General features: G+C 31.7%; 2 protein-coding genes across 2 annotated transcripts; both read left to right on the top strand.

Moving 5' to 3' along the window:
- Positions 1-9,039: 9,039 nt before the first annotated feature.
- LOC100255505 (cytochrome P450 710A11) lies at positions 9,040-11,204 on the top strand. The gene has a single exon (XM_002276577.4). It carries the CDS (start codon positions 9,307-9,309, stop codon positions 10,834-10,836), a length of 1,530 nt encoding a protein of 509 aa, XP_002276613.1. The 5' UTR covers positions 9,040-9,306; the 3' UTR covers positions 10,837-11,204.
- Positions 11,205-16,282: 5,078 nt separating this feature from the next.
- LOC116803646 (uncharacterized) lies at positions 16,283-22,484 on the top strand. The gene is made up of 4 exons (NM_001378728.1): positions 16,283-16,664; positions 19,417-19,492; positions 21,297-21,411; positions 22,277-22,484. The coding sequence occupies exons 1-4, from the start codon at positions 16,478-16,480 to the stop codon at positions 22,334-22,336; spliced, it is 438 nt and encodes a 145-aa protein (NP_001365657.1). The 5' UTR covers positions 16,283-16,477; the 3' UTR covers positions 22,337-22,484.
- Positions 22,485-23,977: the final 1,493 nt, after the last annotated feature.

The following is a 23,977-nucleotide window of genomic DNA, read 5'->3' as shown; positions in this document are numbered from 1 at the left end:
AGGAACTACTAGTCAACTTTATGGACAACTTATAAAGTTAGGTTAAACAAGAGTTGAGGTGTCGTAATATCCAAGAACTTGGCATGGCCATGGTAGTAGAAAAGTCCCTAGTCATGTATAAGAGAGGATACTCCTCGAAGTCAAACCTCCTTAAAGGGAAACCACACCAAATGTGGGGAAGAGAAAAGGTCAAAAAGCCTACTATGTTGGTAAAGAATGATCAAATAAGATGGCTAATGGCAAGGAAGGTAAGAGCAAGGATAAACAAAAGGAGTTCATGCCTAGAACCAAATCATTCCTATGTGACGAATCACACTAGGCATGGATTGCCCTAAAAGAAAGGCCCTTAATGCTACGATAAATGAAAAGAAAAATGAAGGTGATGCACAAGTGAGGCTAATACAAATCTTGAAAGCCCTCAAAGCTAAATCAGTGCCTAACACGCCCTAAAACAAATGACTGATGTAAATAAAAAAACCTATATAAATGGGAAGCTCACTAAAATCATAGTGTAAACAAGTGTCATGCACAACTTCATTTCTTTAGAGTAGGCAAAGAGACTTGAACTCCAAAAATCCAAGGAATGAGGATAGCTTAAAGCAGTAAACTCTAATGTCGAACCTTTACAAGATATGACACATAGAATGACTCTATGCATTGGCATATGGGAAAGAAAGATTGACTTCATGGTAGCACAAATGCATTGTTGAGAAATCACAGATTGCTTCATTCCTTGACCCTGGATCATATAGAATGCATGCAATATTATTCCTATGCTCCTCTAGATCTAAAGCAATGGAAATATATGATACAAAATTCAATACAAATATTAGATTTAAAGATTATGAGAACCATACCTATGATTTGGATGTTCTTAGATTAAATCTAATTTGAATAAGATGTTGTGGGCATTGTAGAGCTCGTCTACCTAATGATCTTCCACCCAATCCATCCCTTCATGGATCCTAACACAAGAGAATAGTAGACTTATCTTCCTCTCTTGAGGATGGCTAGGGTTTCTCTTACTTTTTTTCTAGAAAATGATGGTGAAAATGCCAAAAAGCCTAAACCTTAAACCCCTAAGGGGATTTATATGGAGTTCCTTGTGGGCTTAAGTCACTTAAGCTCAAATTGGGCTTGTGTCACCTAATCTAGTTCACTTAGGTCCTAATTAATTAATTAGTCCTAATGTACTTTAATTAATTCATTAGCTCAAACCATCAATCTAGAAAAGCCATTAATAAGATATAGTACAACCTTGCATTTTTACCAAAACGCTTTTATGCACACTTATGAACTATAAACCCAAATCTCTCAAATAAAATGTGCCACCATGAGCTAGGAACTCGAATGGTGACCATTACAACCCATAGGAAAATAATGACCTCCTCCTAATCTAATTTTGAAGTGGACTCAAACTCCACTAAAGAAAGTCAACTTCATTTCAGTATCCTATGAAATTACAATGAGCCAAAGCTTTGGTTTGTAACCTACTATTTATTGCATGTAAACTCCTCATGAACTAGTGTCCATAACCTAACAAGATAATGCTATCAACTCACCAAGATTACCTTTTCAATCCTTAAGTTGTAGATTTTTCTATTATATGATCAAGTGACATACTCTAACTCATAAAGAGTATATGTCAAATTTCATTTAAGGAATTACTACAACTAGAGATTTCATAATTACATGTCATTAGGATCACCCAAAAGAATGCATTCTCTTGATCTTATGAGATATCATGGTGTCGTTATTGAGAATACCTATTGTCACTAGCTTCCATGAATAGTGACCCAATCCATAAGGAATATATGACCACTTTAAGGTTTCACTTGTAGTTCAAAGTCTTTTATTGATTTTAGTATAGACTCAATATCATCTCAAAGTTAAGAGTATATGCAATATAGTAGTTTGGTGAATCATGATAACCTGATAGCTTTACATCAGGATTCATCGTAGATCTAGTCTATTGTACAACCATACATACTAATGTACTCACCATGGGAATCTCATCTTAATGATCAAGACAAAGTCATCCCTCTAATTAAGAAATAACGCATTATAGTTTTTGTTGGATTGCTCAAATCTATGAATTGACTATGGACTACTTATCATCTTATAAGGAACTCATGACTTTAATCTACTAAGCAATTCCTAATACAGCGAAATCATGTACAATGTAAATTAATATTAATATAAACAATTGATAGACAAGTGGAAGCTCATATCTAACTTTGGTACATCATGTCTTATTTTTAAGTAAAAAGAGTAATTCGTGTTGATGGGTCGTGTTCATGTCATGTTAAAGTCTAGGTATTCTACTATATAGCTCAACATAAATCCGACATGAATAATAATTGTTTCAAAAACATAAACTCAAATATTACCTAATTATTATACAGGTAATACGTTGTGTAACTTATTTAACCTATTTAATAATCAGGTCCTCCTATTTAATAATTAAGTTGAATTAGTTATTATATATTTATATGATTAATATCTCAACTAAACAAGTATGACCTATTTATCTAAAAACAAATTTAAAGTGAGTCAAATATGAGTTAAATGGTTTAAAAATATAATTGAGTTAATAGCAAGATTATTAAATTGGTCAATGTGGATCAAATTCGTGTTATGCAGGTTGACTAAAAAATTACCTATTTATTAAACAGGTTATATTGGTTGACGCAAATTTAACCTATTTATTAAAAGAAATTGCTTCATACAAGATTCATCTAATCATTTAAAGCTCTTTATGGTGTGAGAGTCCTATTTTAGAAAAAGTAATATGGACCCCTTATAGATTACTACACGTTTAAGATTGAAGAACTCGTATCAAGGTTAGGAATCAATTTTAATATCATTAGTAACGACTTTAAAGCACATTTATTTTATAATAAGGAGTTCATGCACATGTAAATTACGTAATCTTTTAATAGCTTTATTTGTGATGTGATGTGCATAAATTTTTGCTTTCAAATAACCTCAAACTTCAACCAAAGTGGAATAAAATAATATCGTTATATTCATTTTGATCGGGAGTCTGACTGTGACAGCTGGTTATAAACATGGTCGTTACTTTAACTTCCGTCCTCCACAATCCACTAAATTTCCTTCCTCGTTTCGACTGGAACCGGAAGTAAGCAGGGTCCTAAGTCGTAAGTCATAACTCGTAAGAGAGACACAGCGACTGGTAAAACGGATGGGCGGCTTCCAAAAAAGAAACAGTGATTGCCATTTTGCATACATTGACACAAGGGAGTAGAGTACGCGTTGACTGGTCAGCTGGAATGTTTGTTTTGGAAATGGGCTTGTTTTTCAAAATATACCAACTAATTGCCGACTTGTTTATTTTGAAAAGATTTAGAGGTTTGATGTGATGCCATCGCCATTTTAAGGACCCTCTTTTGCTTTTAAAGATTTAGGCATTGCAACGAGGACAAATACTAACTGGCGTTTTCCCTTGGGTGTAGGGTTCCTTGTTTATTATAGGTGACCCATATCATATGCTTATCAAATAACTCTCATTGGATGTATGTATAGTTAGCCGCCACTAACCTTTTAATTTATCACTAACTCTTTGGCATGTTATCTTAACTTATTTTATAAGATAATTTACAATAATAATAATAATTATTATTATTATTATAAAATGAACAAAACTTATATGACACAAACAGGTTTTTGTATCGATTAAACCAAATTATGTTTGTCAAATATAATATAAGGTATTGAATAGGAATGATAGTGGGACAGGTTGGGATGGGTTGTTTTCATCATGGAAGAAAATATCGGCAATCACGGATATATCGGTACTTCGATTTTACGGATATATCGGAGATATATCGGCGGATATTCTGGAAAAAAATATCGGTAGACTTAAAATTGTTAAAAACTCATGGAAATACAAGAAAAACCTCATAATAATATAATTAGAAGTATAATTGATATTTTAAAGTTGTTTTATTGAAAAATTTGATATATATATGATATAATTTGCGATATTAGATGTAATTACATCATGTCGATCTATAAGAAATGTTAATTTTGTAATTGTTCTCATTATAAAGTCACATAAAATATTTCATTTCATTAAATATCAATAATTTGTACACATTAAATTCATTAAATAAACATATTTCATATTCAAAATATACTATTTCATGTTAATTAAATTAATTAAATAATTTAGCATGTTAATTAAATTAATTAAATAATTTAGCTAAGTTAACTAGTTTAATTTAATTCTAAATGTGAAAATAAATCACAAATAATCATCTAAAATAACCATATCAATTTATAATTAAATAATCAAATCAACCTAAGTTAATTCAATAAAAATATAAAAATTAATTACAATTGAATGTAAAAATAGCATTAAATCATTCATATTGTAAACATACTAATTAATTGAAAATACATGAATTAATTACAATTGCAAACAAAATTAATTATAATTTAAAACAAATATACCTTAAAATAATTAAATAATTGAGCAACCTTAATAAAAATTGGAGTAATGTGAGAGCAAATGAAGAATGAAAGCAAAAATGGATGAAATAGATGAAATTTGGGTTATTTGTAGAAGAAATTTGGGCCAAAATAGCCGTTGGATAAAAAAACTGGGAGCAATCGGGCCGTTGGATCGCCATATTACTATTGGAATCACATCTAGACCGTCGGATCAACACGGGCGTGATCTGGGCCGTCAGATCACGTTGCATGAAGGAGGGGAAATATCACCAAAAAATCACCGATATATCTCCGATATATCACCGATTTTTTGCCACCAGAGGAGATTTTTTGAAAAAATCTCCGATATATCTCCCCGAACCGATATATCGCCGATATATCGCCGATATTTTGGCGATATTTACGGAAATATCTCCTCTCCGATTTTTCTCCATGAAATATCGTGTCGACTCCTCCCGATACACGATATATCGGCGATATATCGCCGATATATCCCGATATTTTCCTCCATGGTTTTCATACCGTTTATTCAAAATAATTTTTATCTTTATTTCATTAAAAAAAAATAAACGGGACGTGATGAGTATGCGAATTTCTCATACTTAGCTTGTCTTATTTAAATATTTTAAAATATATATATATATATATATATATATATATATATATTAAACTTTTTAATTACATTAAAATAAATATATTATAAATAATTAAAATATTATAAATTTTTATAAATTATTTTAGTAAAAAAAAATTTATTATTATATATTAAAAATAAGAAAATAAAAATTAAATTAAATTAATTTTATATATAAGAGTAATACAAGACAATACCCGAACTCAAATCGGATTTTTTTTATTTAAAAAAAAAAAATCTTAAATCCATCCTTAACCACATTGTCATATATGTTACATTTTTTGTAAAATTAATTTTACCTCCCATTTTTATGAATTGACCCAACTTTCCGTATTTAATTGTACAGTGAAATGATGTGAAATTATATTTATTTTCTTGAGAACATTTAAGATCTGTATTCGATAAAATGACATTTCCTCAATTTTAGAAATAATTTTGTTACCACGTTTTTCATATTTTTCTTTTTTCAAATTTTTTTCCCACAAAAGTGGATTCCATGTGGGACGAGTGTAACATCTTCAATAATTATTTTTCCAAGTAAATATCATTATAATGGTATAAATTGAACATGAAAAACATTTTCTACAGGGGCCTATACTCTTCTTCAAAAAGGAAATTATTTCATTTGGAAATGTATTTGGACATAATTGACTTCCAATTAAATTTAGATTTATTAGATTGATTAGGTTATGTGGATGAAAATTAGGTTAAATGGTATTGGATTATGTTAAATTTATTTATTATATTTTTTAAATTTAGTCTTATCATAGATGGTAATAAGACAGTTTCGAGACAAATGACTTTCGTCTCAATCTTACCTTATTTATTCAAAATAATTCTCATCACCGTCCCATTAAAAATATTAAATAAGATGGAGTGGGAAAAGGTGGGTATGCTAATTTCCTCTATTTGCCTCATCTCACTTCATTTAACTTTTTCTTATAAAAAAAATTAATAATAATAATAATTTTAAAAAATATATTAAAATTGTATAAATGATTAAAATATTATAATTTTTTTTTATAGAAAAGTATTTTATTATTTTCATTATCATTGTTATACATTAAAAAAATTAAATTAATTTCATATATAATTTGACAAAATAAAGCAATAGAACTATCCCGAACCCTCCTCAGGTTTTTAAAAAAATCTTAAACCTACCATAACTCGTTTATTTAAATTTCAAACACATTCCATAAGGGGCAGGGTGGGATGGATACCGAAAATCCCATCCCATTGACATCCTACCTATATATTTATAATATATTTTAAAATAACAATTAAAAAATAAATAAATAAATTCATTTTTCCCAATTAAATTGAACTAGTACATAAATATTATTTAAAAATAAATATATTATATAAAATAATAAGAATTATTAATATTATAAAAATATTAAATCAGATTTAAATTAAACTAAAATCGGATAAGCCAAACTCATCCGAACATTAAAAATAATGGTCTAAAACTCAGATTGAGCATAAGTCTAGTCGCATCCTTACCTAAGTCCCATAATTCCCATTTCTCAAACGACAACTAAGGTTGGCCCACCGACCACATTCTTATTTTTTCGTGGTTACATAGGTGTCATTCATATCAACTTCCGACCTCTATATTAATGGCATTGGGCCCTTCAGACCCTCCTGCCCCCATTAATTTTAGTTTCATTATCTTAAGGAAAACTGAAATTTCCAAGTTCTGGATGCCACATTGTGACTTACCATTTTTTTTTCTATACCTACAAATTCGATTGAAAAATAAGTTATAATAATCTTCAAAATTAAATTTTATAACATCTTTAAAAAAAATTGACCATTAAATAATTGATTTTAATTTAAAAATATCATTTTAATTAAACAATTTATCGTTTTATACGTTTTTTAATAAATATGACGACAATCATAACATAATAAAAGTAAGAATTTTACTCCTTTTAAACGTGGCTCACCATTTCCATCAAATAATTCATGCTGCTATTGAAAAATTGAAAATAGTAACTTCTATTGTTTAATAAATAATTTTAAAAATTTTAGACTTGATGAGAAATGTCTTAAAAATAATTCTCAAAACATAGTCTTTAAAAACCGTTGTTAATTACTTTCTGAAATGAAACATTATTTAAGAACTTAAATATGAAAAACAATTTTATGGGTTTATTTACAACAAGATTTATTGATAATATAAATTTTTTTTAAAACATTCTCAATATTTATCCATTGTTAGTGGCAATACTATACTAAATACAATTAAATAATAAAAAAGCTACATTTAAAAAAAAAAGTGTCATAAATTTATAATATTTATTTATATATAAAATATATTGTAATAAGTGTAGTTTTTTTGTTTTAATATTTTGAGTGGGAATATGATTTCTGGCCGGCCTCATCTCATTTGAATTTGTCATTGCTAGAGGAATGAAAATTAAATAATTTATGATAAATGGAATAAATCCGTCTGGTTACTATTGATACAATTTTAGTTGCTTTGAACATAGTTTCTTAATGTCAAGAATTTTGGTTGCTTTGAAATGCATTGAACCTTGCATTGCATTATCGAAATTGAGTTTTGGAACTTGAAGACCAAGGAATGAACGGTCTAGAAAGTAAGAAAAATATTTATATTATATAAATATCAAGCAGACATTCTTAAATTGGCCTGGTAAAGGGTTAGCATGCAACATTAAATTTATATAATAAAGTCAAATTATTGGTACTGAAGCTTCTTTAATAATCCATTGACTATTTTCAACAGTTGAAAAGGGAAAATGAATCATATATATATCATATCCCCGCAATGTATTTGTCATAGTTGTACTTTATAGTAATAATATTTTTAAAAAAATTATTTATTTTTTTATAAAACTTATAAACTTTTTTTATAATTGTTCTTGAAATAGTTTTTTGTTTTACGAATACGCTCTTAAACTTTATCTTCAAAAATTGTTTTATAAAATAGTTTTTAAAAATTGTTCTATCATATTTTATGGAATAAAACCTTGTTTGCGAGCTTGAAATATTTTTCATTTATTTTTTATATTTTAAAAAAAATTTATGTGTTACTTTGATTTTAATTATTTTTTATATTTATAATAATTATATTTTAAAATAACCCTAAAAAATAAGTGAAAACCACTTAAAACAATTAAAAGATATACTATAAAAACAACATATTTACTATTGATACCATCAAACAAAAGATTTGAGTTTTAAAGTATGTATGATACGACCTAGACTTTTGAATGAGGATATATAAATAAATGACATCAAGATACAGTGATTCAAATGAATATGGCTAAATATAAATTATACACGTGGATTGATGTTTTGACTGACACCTTTTTAGAAATTAGTAATACGACCCTTCTAGAAATTAGTTTTCTTTTGATCATTTAACATTTTTTCAAAAGAATAATAAGTGGTAAAATGGAAGCATATAGTCAAATCTAACTGTTTAAGAAAGGGGAAGAAATCTTGAAGGGAATCACAAGGGGGCCAAGTACGGCCAAACAAAGCTCTTATGGTTAATGTAGACGCATTTAAATAATAATAAGAGTTTAAAATAAAAGTAAAAAGGTCGGTGAGTACTGAGTAGGGAGTTATTGGGGGTATTTTGTGGGTAAGACAAGACGTAAGAGTAGGACTTGAGAGCAAGTGAGCAACTGCTGTCAATTTTTTTTTGAGACGTGGCCGGTGTGAGGGTTGGAATTTAACTTGTGAAATTATGGATTTAGACATACTAAACATTCCAATTCATGATTCATCCCAACGGCTTTGTCATGTTATGCCCACAGTTTATAACCCTTGTCCTTTCTCCCTCTTTATGGATTCTGCCACATCACACCCTCACCCCGCCTCCCTCTGCCCCGCTGGCATGACCCCACCACTCTCCTCTTCATCCTCCTCCGCCTTCACTGCCCTTTTTATATCTCTCCCACCCCCCATTTCCACTCCTCCTCCTCCTCATCCTCATTTTTCCCGCTTCTCTCCCTCTACATTGTGCATTACCCTCTCTCTCAAACATAAACTATTTTGTATTTTGTTTCTGTGTCTGCTCCATTTTCACTGGCGACAAACACCACCAGCTCTCTTCAATTGACCCAACAAGTCTCTCCGTTGACCCTTCCTCCTTCATCGTTTCTCTCTCTAAAAACCCATCTCCCTTGTCTCTCTCACAGTCATTCACAGCAGCGCTGAGCATGGAGTCTTCTTCTACGTTGGTTTTCTCCTTTGCCTCCGTAGCTCCATACCTGCTTTCCCTTATTGCCCTTCTGGTCTTCCTTGAGCAGATCTCTTACTTGAAAAGGAAGCGCTTAATCCCGGGCCCGCCTTTCGTATTTCCATTCATCGGCAACGCCGTCTCTCTGATCCGCAACCCTACCAAGTTCTGGGACATCCAATCATCGCTCGCCAGGTCATCTGATTTAGGTATCTCCGCCAACTACATCGTCGGCAAGTTCATCGTCTTCATTCGCAGCACTGATCTTTCCCATAAGATCTTCGCCAATGTCCGCCCCGATGCCTTTCACCTGGTGGGCCACCCGTTTGGCAAGAAGCTCTTCGGCGAGCATAATCTCATTTACACGATGGGCCAACAGCACAAGGATATCCGCCGTCGGATCGCTCCCAACTTCACTCCCAGGGCCCTCGCCGCCTACACCTCCCTCCAGCAGGTTATTATCCTCAAGCACTTAATGGCTTGGGAGGCTCTCGCTTCCAAGGCCTCGCCGACGCCGATTTCTCTTAGGCTGCTCTGCCGCGAAATGAATCTGGACACTTCTCAGACTGTCTTCGTTGGGCCCTATCTGAGTCAGGAAGCGAGAGAGAGGTTCAACCGCGACTACAATCTCTTCAACGTTGGATTGATGAAGCTGCCGTTTGATTTGCCTGGATTCGCATTCAGAGAAGCGAGGCTCGCCGTCGATCGCCTGATCAAAACACTGGCGGGTTGTACGGATGATAGCAAAGCGACGATGGAGGCTGGAGAAGAGCCTCGATGTTTGATTGATTTCTGGATGCAAGAGACGCTTAGGGAGATCGCTGCCGCCACAGATTCCGGGGAGCCGTTGCCGCCGCACTCCGGCAATGCGGAGATCGGCGGCCATCTCTTCGACTTTCTCTTTGCAGCTCAAGACGCTTCGACATCGTCGTTGCTATGGGCGGTGACGCTTCTAGATTCGCATCCCGAGGTTCTGGCCAAAGTGCGAGAGGAGGTTGCCGGAATATGGTCGCCAGAGTCAGACACATTGATCACGGCGGAGCAACTGAGGGAAATGAAGTACACCGAAGCGGTGGCGAGAGAGGTGGTGAGAATCCGCGCGCCGGCGACGATGGTGCCGCACATTGCCGGGGAGGACTTCCAGTTGACCGAATCATACACGATACCAAAGGGGACCATCGTGTTCCCATCGGTGTTCGAGTCATCGTTCCAGGGATTTCCCGACCCGGAGAGGTTCGAGCCGGAGCGGTTCATGGAGCACCGCCAAGAGGACCGTTTGTACAAGAAAAACTTTCTGGCATTCGGAGCCGGGGCCCACCAGTGCGTGGGGCAGAGGTACGCCATCAACCACCTGGTCTTATTCATCGCAATGTTCACATCGCTAGTCGATTTCAAGAGGCACAGAACGGATGGCTGCGATGATATCGCCTACGTTCCCACCATCTGCCCAAAGGACGATTGCAAAGTTTACCTCTCCAGGAGGTGCGCACGCTATCCCTCCTTCTCTTGAAAAACAAATCGAAAGGACAAAAATACCCTTCTGACCGTTTTTCATAAAAACCCCGACAGCTGCTTGTTGTTTCATCACGTTTCACGAGGGAAGTTATGGTCACGGTCATGGTCAAACATTGTGTTCAAATTTAATTTTATTGATTTATTTTTAATTTTTCTGGGGTCCCATTGGTGAGTGAGCGAGTGTGTACAAATGTTGATGGAGGGCTAGGATTCTTTTTCAGAAGTGTGTTGGATGCATTTGATGGCTGGACCGGAATTCAATCAGACTGAGAGCGTGTGATCTTTAATAAAAAGGAAAAGGTGTGCGGGGTGTGCGGGGCGTGCCCCCGAGTTCATCCTCCGTAATTGATTTTGTTTCTAAAGTTGGAAGCCTCTTCAAACGATGATATTTAGTGTCTCCATCTTATTACAATGTCTACTTACAGTAATATAGCCGCCAAGATCTTAGATTGGTAATTGAAAATTCCAAACATTGAATATTTGGCCATCTCAAGAGTTGACCTTTATGCTCGTGATTCAGTTGGTGATGTCTCTCTATTGAGGTTTTCCCATTTGGCTGCTTCCCAATCAATTATGGGAATACATTATACATAGTCATAAGACTCAGGCCTTTCCATCCCTCGAGTAACCTCGTCCATTGGATCATGGCCCACGACTCCTGCAGGGTTCAGACATTGTGGATATTTGGAAGCAAATGTTTTTATGACCCTTTATTCATTAGTCAACGGCACTAACACACTTTGGATACGACTATTTTTAGGACAGGGAAATGGGCAAATGAGAATTAAGAGTGGGAATGTAGGGATGATGGTGCCCAAATTATGGTTAAGTAGGGTAAGGTATACAGTTGTCTTTTCCAAAATAATAATGATAATGACAAATTGAAATGGAAAGCTGTGGGAGTAGTGGAGGTCGTTGCTAATGAAAGAATGAATTTTTATCATTTAAGAAAAGTGATTTTCACAAATTATTTACCAAAATGTTTTTTTGTGACAAAATTTTTTCACAATTTTTTCAATTCAATTTTATGTGCAAACAAATTGGTTCTTATTATTTTTGTAAAAGACAAGACTTTTACAATTTATTTACAAAAAGTATTAAAATCCAATTCAATTTTATTAGTAAAAATTATTTTTAATAAGAAATGATTTTTTTTTTTTACAAAAATAATTCAATCCTTTTTTTATTTACCAAAAATATTTATTTTTTTATTTTATAAGAAAATATTTTTATTTTTGTTTCTTTTGAGGAAAGGTTTTTTTCAACTTTATTAAAAGAAATTTAGAAATGATCTTAATTCTTTAAAAAAAAATTCAAATTCATTATTTAGAAAAAAAGTTTCAAATTTATTAAAAAAAAATATTCTATTAGACTTTAGCCAATTTTATTAAAAACCGATTTTCATAATTTTATTCATAAAAGTATTCCAATTATATATATATATATATTAAACAAAAAAACAAAAACAAAAACAAACTTTAAAATTATGTTTAAAGCCCACAAACAAAACTTAAAACCTCAAAATTAAAACTCGAAGATGAAATGAAAGGTTTTTGCGCTGTTCTTGAAATTCAAAGACGAGGAAATTTGGTAGCTGCATGGGAAGGTGAGATGGGTGTCGATGCTCATTGGACTCGTAGTGGCAAAGGGAGTGGGAGAAAAGAAAAATAAGGAAAGAGAATAATTAGGATCCAATGTGCTTGGGACACTACTTAAGCTTTGCCCGAGCCACTCCAGGCTCCACCTCGACGTCCAAACTATTCCACCTTTAGACCTTTTAGATGTAACAAATAATTTGTATTCTCATGAATTATTTAAATAAAAAGGCCAAATTAAAATGAATTTGATATTAGAATTTGCAATTGACAAGGTTGCATTCTTTTTTTTTTTTTTTCGTTTTATGCGCTCTTTTAGAGAAAGAAAAACATAAATCTGATTAATGTTTTCTGAAAAACAGTTTTTGATAATAGTTTTCAGAAACTCTTTTATGATATTTTGTAAAATAAAAGTTAAAATGTTTTTAACTTTTTTTTTATATTTTTTAATACGAATGTGTCGTGGGTTGAGTGTTGTGCTCGACTTTAAATATTGACTTTTACCATTCATATAGACAATCCACTAACATTAAAAGGCCTTGTTTGTTTAAAACTTTTTTTTTTTTAATAAAATGATAAAACAAAAATAAAACTTTATCTAGATTTAAAAATAATTTTTAAAAGAAAATCATAAGTTCTTAAACCATAGGCTCTAATACCAAATATTAGGCATTTTCAATTCTCATAATGCGAAACAAACCGTAATTTTTTGCATAAATCATAATACTCGAAGATCAATGAACAACATGATTTTCATAAGATAAAATTAAGAGAAAACATACCTTGATCCATGGATGATTTATTGCAGAAAATAGTCAAGAAGAAAACAACATTTCCCTCTGTCAACCCCTTAAGCTTAATTAACGTTTTCGAGATAAAGAGAAAAACCGATATCTATTTTTAAGTATAAAGAAGATGGGTTTAAAATATACTTATTTATCCGACTTTCCATTAAAGTGGGTAATTAGTTATCAAATTTTTATGGAAGAATTATCTTTTGGGGGTAGATGGACCCCCAAATTAACAAAAGGTCCATATAACTCTTTAAATTGAGTTGAAGGATATGAAATAGTAACGGACAAATATACCCTTTAAGAATACATATAAAATATTTTATAAAATTAAGTTAAATAATTTTTTTTCAATAATTTTTTTTTTTCAAAAATATTAAATTAAATAATTTTTTTTTCAAAAATATTAAATTAAATTAAAGTATTTAAAAAAATATTAAATTAAATATTTTTTTAAATATTAAATTAAATAAATTTATTTTAAAAAAAATATTAAATTACATAAAAGTATTTTTAAAAAATATTAAATTAAATAAAAGTATTTTTCAAAAATATTAATTTTTTTTCTCAAAATCAACAAGGACATTTTTGGAAATACTGAAAGATGATATCCTTCAACTCAATTTCCATACTTTTATTGGGTCTTGGGTTTAATTTAAAGAGTTATATGGACCTTTTGTTAATTTGGGGGTCCATCTACCCCCAAAACATAATTCTCCCAAATTTTATTACAATGTTAGCTAATATTTTTTATTTATTAAACAACAATTAATATTTATATAAAAAACACACACACACATCCAATGACCCATTTCTAAATTAAAAGTTAGAAGTCCTAAAATCCCTTGCTTTGAAAAATATAAATAATTAAAAATTAAAAATAGAACAATAAAAAAACATTTCTAAACTGCTCAAGATTTACATATCAACAAGATACATAATAATCATCCAAGGCCTAAAACCAAGAATTATCATCCTTAGTCAACTCTTCCATTATTATAATTTAAAGATCATAATTATGTTCCAAGTATACTAAAATAAAAAGATCATAGAAGGTTTTTTTTAGAGTGTTTTTTAAAAGAGTTAAAATAAAAATCAAGGAAAGATTTGATGGAATAATTCCATATGAATCCTTAACATACGGTAAACTATCGATTAAAATTGACAAAAGGAACATGAAATTACAAATTTAACCTCTTATTTTTTTTACTCAAAAAATACCTATTTTGGACAAGAATACCCTCACTTTTTATTGTAAAAATAACTTTTTCTTTTAAAACACATATGTAAATAATGAAAATATTGAAGGGTGTTTATATAAAAAATGGATTACTCTTCAAGTTTAAAAATGATATAAATTAATTTTACAAATTTGGGATTTTTTTTCATCAATTTTAATCAATTAATCTTATTTATAGTAAAGGTAAAGGGCTAAATTGAAAATCAACTAAATTAATTAATTTGAATAATAATAGGAATATAATTAACAACTAACTGATTTTTATAATGGTCACAAAAATAATAATAATAATAATAATAATAATATTGAAGAGAATTTCTCAATCCTATAAATAAGGAACCTACACTTAACTTTCAAAACATACTACTAGACTTCTAGACTTCCATGCTTGAGAAAAATGGAAGAGTGTCTTCTTACCTTAGAGAATTTAGGAAGTTCTTCAATCCTTCAAAGTCTGAAAATTGAAGAAACTCTTTAAGTCTCAAAAGATTTGAGTTCTTCAAGTCTTCAAAAATTTAAGAACAAGTTTGAAACATCTTCAATCCAAAATGAAGTATTCATACCCTTTGTTAATGTTATTCAAGTCCAACTAAGATATAAGGCTAGCCCAACTTAAATCAAGATTTAGGCTAAGTAAGTCAACGAACAAGCCTAGTTTAAGGCCCTAGCCCAAGTGTAAACCTAAGTTAAATCAAATTTAAGATCAAACATTCATATCAGTGGCTACCATTGTTTAAGGTGACATTTATAAATCTAAATAAACCTTAATTTAACTTAAATGCGAATGGTATCAAATATTAAGTTTTTTTCTTTATTTTTTTAACTTAAGTCTTAAAGCATCTTATTATAAGAGTTAAATCATTTTTAAAATCGTTTATTTTTTATATAACTTTTTAAGATGGTTTTGTCTTAATGGAAAATATATATATATTTGTAAAATTTAAAATCTTAGAGCAACTTACTTTAAGAATTTAGTTAAAAACACAAATAACTCCCAAGTCAAATAAAGATCTAAGTTATGTTCAAGTTCAAGTTCTATCATGACCTAAGTTAAAGTCCAAATCAAGCCCAGACCAAGCCTACCAAGATCTAAATCAAGTTAAAAGTTCAAGCCAAATCAAATTAAAACCGAAGACCATAAAAAATCAAGTCCCACTAAAGTCTAAGTTACATTAAGGCTCAAAACAAGCTAAAATCCGAGCCAATTCAAGGCCCAACAAATATTAAAACCCAAGATATATGAAAACCCAATTACCATTTTTTTATCTCAATTTTAAGGGATATTTAGAAGTTGTACTCTCGATTTTAATCAATAAAAAAAAAAATCAATTTTCTTCATAAATTTTAAATTTGTGTGTACAATAATGTAAAAGAAGATTCCTTGCATTTTTAGGATGATTAGATGTTGGAAATGATATTTTATATTAATTAGACAAAAGAAAAATGAGGTATAGATAGAAAATATTCAAAAGGGGACAAAACTTGTTTGTCATCGTAGATTTGGATTGCGTGAAAGGCACATGTCCTCTTTTTCCATCTGTCTTTGTACTTATGAGCTGCATATTTAAGATTCAAGCCCCTTCATCTCATTTTTATGGGCCCTATCATGTCTAAAATTCAAAGTCCATCATTTTTGTGTGGAAATTAGTATTCATTAGATTTAAGATCAAGAGATGACAAAATTTATAGAGGGAGGGAGGGTTTCCTTATCTAGGTTTTCATTTGATTTAGAAGATTTAAATTTGAACAAAATTAGTTGGATGACGTGGCAGGCAGTGCCACGCAGCGGGGGGAAGCGTGGCAGCCGAGAGGGGCGGGGTTAATAGTGAATATTCGTGAAATGCCAGCTCAGTCATTATGGGAAACGGCGCCATTTACTAAACCAAAATGGCAAAGAGGTGAACTGACAAAAATACCCCTCTCATAGAGTGTCCCCAAATTTTCTGGCCAAGAAGACGACGATTATCACCTTCTCTCAAACCCTAGCCCTAATCCTAATTTCCATCAAATATGAGCGAAGAAGGGAAGAGCAGAGGCCTCTCCGGCCAACAATCCAATCAGATTCCCTACGGCACGTTTCAAGGCGTCGCCAACTACCCTCCTCTGCCACCTGCTCATCATCCTCAGCCGGTCATCGGTATTCCTCAGCCTGTTCCTCCGCCTGGTTACTACTCTCATGGATACCAAACTGTTCCAGGTACTAGCTTTCTTCTTCATCTTTACTCTCTCTAAAAGTGGAGCTCCTTTTTGTGAAGTTCATTTTTATGATGATTATTGTGATTACCGTTGTTTTGAATACACCAGATCGTATAATTCTTGGTTGATATAGCATCTCTCTTGCTGTTTTGGAGGCTTTTCGGATCAAAATATAGGTTTTAACAATTGTTTCTTATGTGAACGTATATTTATGTGATTTTAAGGTTACTAAGGTTGTGTTTGGTAGTAGAGTTTGATTTGATTGAAAAATTCACCTCTTTGCAATTAACAAAATGCTGTGGGATTCTCTTTGATGGTTTTGGGCGCATGAAATTATAATTTTATTCCAAATCCGGTAGTATGCAAAGCAATAAAATGGTCCAAAAGGAAGTCAGGTCCCAATTACAGTGCTCCAATAGAATAGAATGCAATTAATGAAATTTAGGCTCTTTTTTCCCCCCAAAAAAATTCACATATCTGGAGGTGAATGAAGTTGTTATGTTCGGCTCACTTCCTGCAAGATATGGATGCTGTATCACATAATTTTGAAGAAGTGCGGAGTTGTTATTAATCAATAACTTGTCTTGTTGGTGGGTGGATGATGGGAAGGGTATGATGCAGAAGTTAGTAATTACCAAGACATCTAGATGTGTTTATCTTTTCCTCAGCATATCTAGGAATTTCTTTGGGCTAGAGAAGATGTGGACTTCTTGCTTTTGTTCACTTTGGCACAGAATTTCTTTCTATTGTTCCTTGATTTGAAATCCTCTAATCCTTGGAGGTTATTATTTAAGGGGATGCTAGTGTGGCACTTTGAGATTGAGAAGTTCTCATCATGTGCTACCATGTACTTCCCTGTGCTACATAAGTTTGGTTGTCAAGATTGGGAAGGGGAAGTGCTGAAACATGGATTCAGTTGGCAATGCAATATTTATGCCACCCCTCAAAATAGTTTGCATTGTTAAATCAACATAGGTGCCGTTCTCTTCAAAACTGACTTCTGTTGTATGTGTGACAGTAAAGGGAATCAAATCAATTGATGGGTGCTATGTAACAAGAAAACTTTGATTTTAGCTTTTTCTTTTCCTTTTCTTCGAATTTTAGCTCCATTGACACATATAGGCAAAAATTATAGGCATGAAGATGGTTAAATCATAATTGAAGAATGTTGTGCCCCTTTTTTTTTTATACTTGGATGATTTTAATTACTGACACTCAGGAGTGTGCCTTTTTAACAAAGGGAACACATGGGTTTCATTTTCTTACATTGCACCCAATCTACCTAGGTAACAGAGTACAGTTTTTGGAACTTTGTTAATTTGGGAAAAGATTGTTCAAAAGAAAAGGCTCAAAAGGCATTTTTGGAATGGATTTATATTTTCCTACTTAAATTAGTGTGGATTGTGTTATTCTTATGTGGATTAAGATGTTAAAAAATGGGGCAAAACAGTTACTCTGTCATTTTTCCCCCAAAAGTTGTTAGTCTGTTTGGTAGGGATTCTAGTAAAATTGTTTTTAGCCTGTAGCACATTTGTCAATGGTATTTGAATCAAAAGTGATTTTATATAGAAACCATTAATGTTTGGATATAAACCTAAATCCCCCCCCCCAATAGTGTTTTGGTAATGTTTTATATGACAGTAAAAGTGATTTTAGTATTCATGAATTATTAAAATAAAAAAACTTAGATTTATTGTATTATATATAGTTATAGTCACACATATATGTCAATGCTGTTAGAAAAAATCAGAGATAATAACTTATGGAAGAAGCACCTATAAAGTGCTAGTTCAAGAATTACCTCAAGTAATTGGGAAATGCTTCTAACCTTCTCAAAATCACTTCCAAACTAGCTTGTTATATAAGATCTTGAAAGGAGTGAAAGATATTAAGGGAATTTTGTAACTATGTATTAGGTTTATTCACATTTTCAAAGATGCTAAACCCATAAAAAAGAAAAAAGAAAACATAAAATAAAATAAAATTCAAAGATGGCAAAGAAGTACTTGACCACTCACCCACCTTATACTAGCATGGGCACATCTTTGCTGGAATGAGTTCTGGATAGTAGAGTTTGGATCTGGAAAAGAAGTCAAGTTGTGCTAGAGATTTTCTTCTTTGTCTTCTCTACTTGGATTTATGTTTCCCTTGTTTGGTTAGAGGGCAAATTGCAATTATATTTTATTCATGTTTTGGTTGATATCATTTAGAGATTAGGGTAGGTATCCTACTTTGAAGTGTTCTTCTGACAATTGGTTTTTGGAAAGTTGTTATCTAAGATGGTATGAGGCAAGAATCTTGAAATCACTTAAAATTATTAGATAAAAGAGTTTTAGGTGTTTGTGAGTGTGTCCAGCTACATTATATCTTCTATTTGAAGCTCTGTTTCAATAACCTGACTTGGTGAACACTCTGTTACTTGTTAAGAGGGATTGATTTGTTGCAATATTTGCTATGTCCAGCAATATTCATGCCCAATACACCATCCAAGTGCATGTAACCTAGGTTCTCAGTTGCTAGTGCCAGTATCATGTTTCAGTCCACCTAAATTTTTCATACCTATGCGGAACCATGGATAATGTCATCTACTTGAAATTACTGTTTAGAAGCTGGATTTATGTAGAAATTCTGACTAATATCCATGAATCTCATGCAAAATTTTTGTTAATATGGATTAACTCTGATTTGTTATCTTCTGAAATTATTTTCCACTTGATTTACCACATTCTTAATATGATATAATGTTGGTGAAGGCTATGCTGTTGTTGAAGGGAGGCCAGTGAGAGAGCGGCGTCTTCCCTGCTGCGGTATTGGTATTGGTTGGTTATTGTAAGTTCACATGTCTCCTTATTTTAGGTTTTTCCTGTGTTTATGAATGGCTCTATGATGACATGTACAAAAAGGGTGAACTCAGAGTAACCAAACCATTATGTTTCTATACATATGTGGATAAGTTTCCTACAACCATATATCTTGTTTTTTGTTGTCATGTCCAAACTCTGAATTAGCTGTATCCTTGTTACACTTTTCTTCATTGATCTCAAGACATAATGTAAACCAGTTCACATCATCAATACTGACATTGCTAATTGGCTGTAACAAGTACATAAATTGGTTTCACGTGGTCCTCTCCAGCATAATAAACCACTTTGAATACTTTATCATTTCCTTTTTCTGATTGGTAAGGCTGAAAACATGAAAGCAATTCTGCGATTTTTTGTGCCATATTTATGATTAAATAATTTACATCACTAAAACTTAACATATGGTTGAATTACATGGATTATCACAGCTTTAATGTTGGAAGTGAAGACATCATTATTTGGTAACTTTTAAATCTATATTTTTTAATAAAAAGCGAAGAAAACTCCTGAAACATCATTTTGGTAGATCATAGAATTGAGCATTTTGCCTATTACATATGGATTACGAAAACAAATGAAGCTATAAGAATATTAGAGAAGATAAAATCCAGGTTATCACTAAATTCATCTACTTGTCAGTTCCAGCAGAATCCAGATCATCCTCAAATTTTAAATATTTAGTTGTATATTTAGAAATTGAGTAACACTTGATAATCAGCCCTCCTCCCCTTTTTCTTCTGTCATATGGAATTCAACCTAGAACCTCCCTCATCGCTACCCAATCCCTTGCCACTTGAGCCAGTCCTCAAGAGCTGGTGGCCCCTGATAATCTAATTTATTATATTTCAAAGTATAATAGATGAATGGATGAGCACTTAATTGAAAGAAGATTTTGAGACATAATTTTTTAGGGAGCAGATACTAGGGAAAATAAAGGCCAATTAAGTTTCAAAATTGCTCAATAGTATGATTATGTTAAAGAATTTGCGAAATATGGGATTTAAGAGTTTAGGAGAGAGGATTTCTCCTACTATGTACTTTCTAACGAGTTTAGTATGACCTCTTAAGCTTTTATTGGGACACAGTATTGTGTATGCAATAAATTGTCATATTATGCTTGAAAGAACAATTTTCTGGATATTCTGCTCAGTTGAGGTGACATGGCTGCCAAGTTTAGTATGACCTCTTAAGCTTTTTTTGGGACACAGTATTGTGTATGCAATAAATTGTTGTATTATGCTTGAAAGAACAATTTTCTGGATATGTTGTATTTGGCTCTTGGGTGCTCAGTTGAGGTGGCTTGGCTACTAAATTGTGCCAATTGAAGGAAACCTGGACGCTTGCTTTGGTGCTGAGGACTCTGCTTGGCATGACATGAAACAACATGTAGAATGGTAGAAAAATCAATCTACTTATAATGAAATGATCCAAAAAAATAAGCTTCTTTTCAACTAAACCATAAAAATTAACAAGTAATGGTTGATACTTGTTATTTCAATATATTTTAGGATAAAAATTCAATACCACCAGGAAAAATTAAAGTTTGAAATATATATATACACACATTTCCTTAAACCAATGGAAAAAAGTTGATATGAACCTTCAAACAATTGGAATAGATAAGGTTGTTAGGAAGAACCTCTCCTAGTTTTGACTGCTATGAGAGCCGATAATCATCCGACATGTATCACAGTTCTTAGTTTTATCCCACTTTTCATGTTCAACATTAAATGTGCAATTTAGTGGATTTGATTTAATTTTGTTTGCAGGTTTATCATTGGTTTCTTTTGTGCTGCCATTCCATGGTATATTGGAGCTTTCATTCTACTTTGTGTTCGAGTTGATTACAGAGAAAAACCTGGACTTATTGCATGCACAATAGCTGTAAGTATTCATTATCCATTGCTTCATTTTTTACTTACGCAATAATCTGCTCTAATTGTACTTTTCCTTGTGTATTTCATGTTTTCTAAGTCTTTTATGATAATGATGGCTGTAGTTAAAATCTTTGGGATTGGTGATATTTTTCTTTCAAAACCAGTTGTTTGCATGCTTGGACAATTCAAGATTCTATTTGTTCTTATGCCTACTGTTTCTATGGTTGTATTTATTACCATGCTGTCTCTCAATATGATAAATTCAAGGCATGGATTACAAAACAGCAGCTGATATTAAGTACTTCTTACATATATTGCATTACCATGCTGATTTCTGAGCAAATAATACTTGTGATGCATGATCTCTTTAAAGTTGGTCTTTTTGTTGCTTAGATTGGATTTTAAATATTATTTTATAAAAATTTTACGCATCCTAGGTAGCATTTCACTTCACTCAAGCATCGCACCTTGTATTGTGCCTTAAGTGTAAGCCCTAGGAGACTTTTGTGCCTTGGGTGCACCTTGCACCTCTCAAAACTATGGGGGATAATGGCTGAGAAGTTGGTGGAACAAAATAAATTAGTTGGTGAAAAAACGAAAGATCAATTTGATTGGTGGAAGAGTAATTTATGTTTGTATTTTGAAGGGAAAAAAAGAAAAAACAAACAAACAAAAACAAAACCACACACACACACAGAGGTACTCTCTTGTTGTAGATTTCAAAGTAGCATTAGAAATAGTTTAAGCTGGTCTGTGTCCTTTTGCGGCTTTGCCTTCAGTAAAGTTGAAAGTTACCTCTTTCTTTGGTTGCTGGTAGTGAACTTTGTGTCTTGCTGGGGCTTATAAAGAATTCTGTGTTTTGATATGTGCAGACTGTTCTAGCCGTGATTGCCATTACTCTTGGTGTAACAAAGGGAACACACGCATGGTGAAAGTTTTACAGGCCTTTAGAAAAAAAAAAAAATGAATGTATATTCTGGCTCCATATCTCAGAAAAATGTTTGCTGGCCATTGTTTTTATTTCGCTTTTGAGACCCCTTTAAAACTATAAAGGTTAGTCAAGAAGTTATTGGGTGTTTATAGCTACTACACGTGTAGTTGTTGCTCTTTCAACAATATATCTCTAAATTTTAATATATTGCCACAACTAATAAAAAAGGAATGAAGGATAGAAGCATAATATTTGCTGAAATTTGATTTATATTCAGTTGCTGAGTCTTACATATACTAATTGTTCTTGTTGCCGGGCGGTGGCATTGAGAGTCAGCCTGGGTGGGGATAGATAGAAAACACCATCCTGGTTTAGGGTGTAGCAATTTTGATGTTGTGAAAGTTTTGCAAAATATGGGAAACTTTGAAAAAGTAGATGGGAAAAATAAGGATTTGAAGCAGTGAACAGGTAGAAAAAGAGGAAAATTGAAAATATTTACGTTCTGTAGTCTGTAGATACAAAAATTGTAGCCATATCCATCAATGGAAAATGAACGGTGAAGGATGTTTGAACGATTGAACTTTTGAACCACCACCCTTGTGGGAGGCTCTGATGATATCACCATTGAGGTCTCTGCTCAACAAATGGCCTAATCGTGCTGAAATATTTGTACCAAATACCAAAAGATCAAAATTTCCTATTAGCCTCAAAATTACTTTCAATTGAAAATAGAAAACATGAAAACCAATAATATTATCATTCCTATCAACTCAAAACATTAATATTTCAATAAGGCACAGTAAAAATCAAAGAACAATAATGATTGAATTTTCAGAATCTTTATTTTTCAAAGACCTAAAACTGAAAACTAAAACAAAATAAAATTATTTTCCTCCAACAAATTTCAAAACTTTAAGTTTTCAAGAAAAACATAACAAAAATCAAATTTTTACATTTGTTGGAAACCTTCAATATATCTTCTTTTATTTTTAATTTAAGTATAATCGGGATGTAATATGCTTATTTAAAGTTCTAATTGGAATAATGTTTTAACTAAAGGTTTGTTTGATAGGAAACGGGGTTTTCTTCTCTAGATAAAAGAAAAATAAGAAAAACACGTTTAACAATTAAAAAACTGTCTTTTTGTTTATTCTATTTTTAAGAAGTCTTTTTGTTTATTCTATTTTTAAGAAAAAATAGAATAGAAAATAAAATATTTTAAAATTATTTACAGTTGTTTTTACTTCTTTTTTTTTTTTAAGATTATTTAAAAAAATAATTATATAAACATATAAAATAATTAAAAATAAAACATTAAATATAAAATTTATTTTTAAATCATATTTAAAAATATTAAAAATATGTTAAAAACATTTCAAGTTTCCAATTTTGTTTTATAAAATATCATAGAATAATTTTGAAAAACTATTTTTAAAAATTGTTTTCGAAAATAGTTATCAAACAAATCTTTTTTTTTTTTCTTTTGTTCTAAAATATTAAATTTAAACTTAAATCATATTAGAAAATGAAGGATGTATAATTGTAAATTCCATCAAAACCTTCTTAAAAATTGTGTTCAATCTTTTGTTTTTAAATTGGAAACACTCTTCTAAATGAAACTTAAAATTGATATAAGAAATTA

Source organism: Vitis vinifera, chromosome 10 (assembly GCF_030704535.1).
Source record: "Vitis vinifera cultivar Pinot Noir 40024 chromosome 10, ASM3070453v1".
NCBI lineage: Eukaryota > Viridiplantae > Streptophyta > Magnoliopsida > Vitales > Vitaceae > Vitis > Vitis vinifera.
Note: the sequence above shows the minus strand (reverse complement) of the source record. Positions and strands in the feature narration are given on the sequence as shown.

Excerpts from the sequence above, each read along its gene's own strand:
- LOC100255505 (XM_002276577.4), top strand. The coding sequence starts at position 9,307 with ATGGAGTCTTCTTCTACGTTGGTTTTCTCCTTTGCCTCCGTAGCTCCA.
- LOC116803646 (NM_001378728.1), top strand. The coding sequence starts at position 16,478 with ATGAGCGAAGAAGGGAAGAGCAGAGGCCTCTCCGGCCAACAATCCAAT. Across the intron at positions 16,665-19,416 it reads TGGATACCAAACTGTTCCAG|GCTATGCTGTTGTTGAAGGG; the intron begins GTACTAGCTTTC and ends ATGTTGGTGAAG. Across the intron at positions 19,493-21,296 it reads ATTGGTATTGGTTGGTTATT|GTTTATCATTGGTTTCTTTT; the intron begins GTAAGTTCACAT and ends TTTTGTTTGCAG.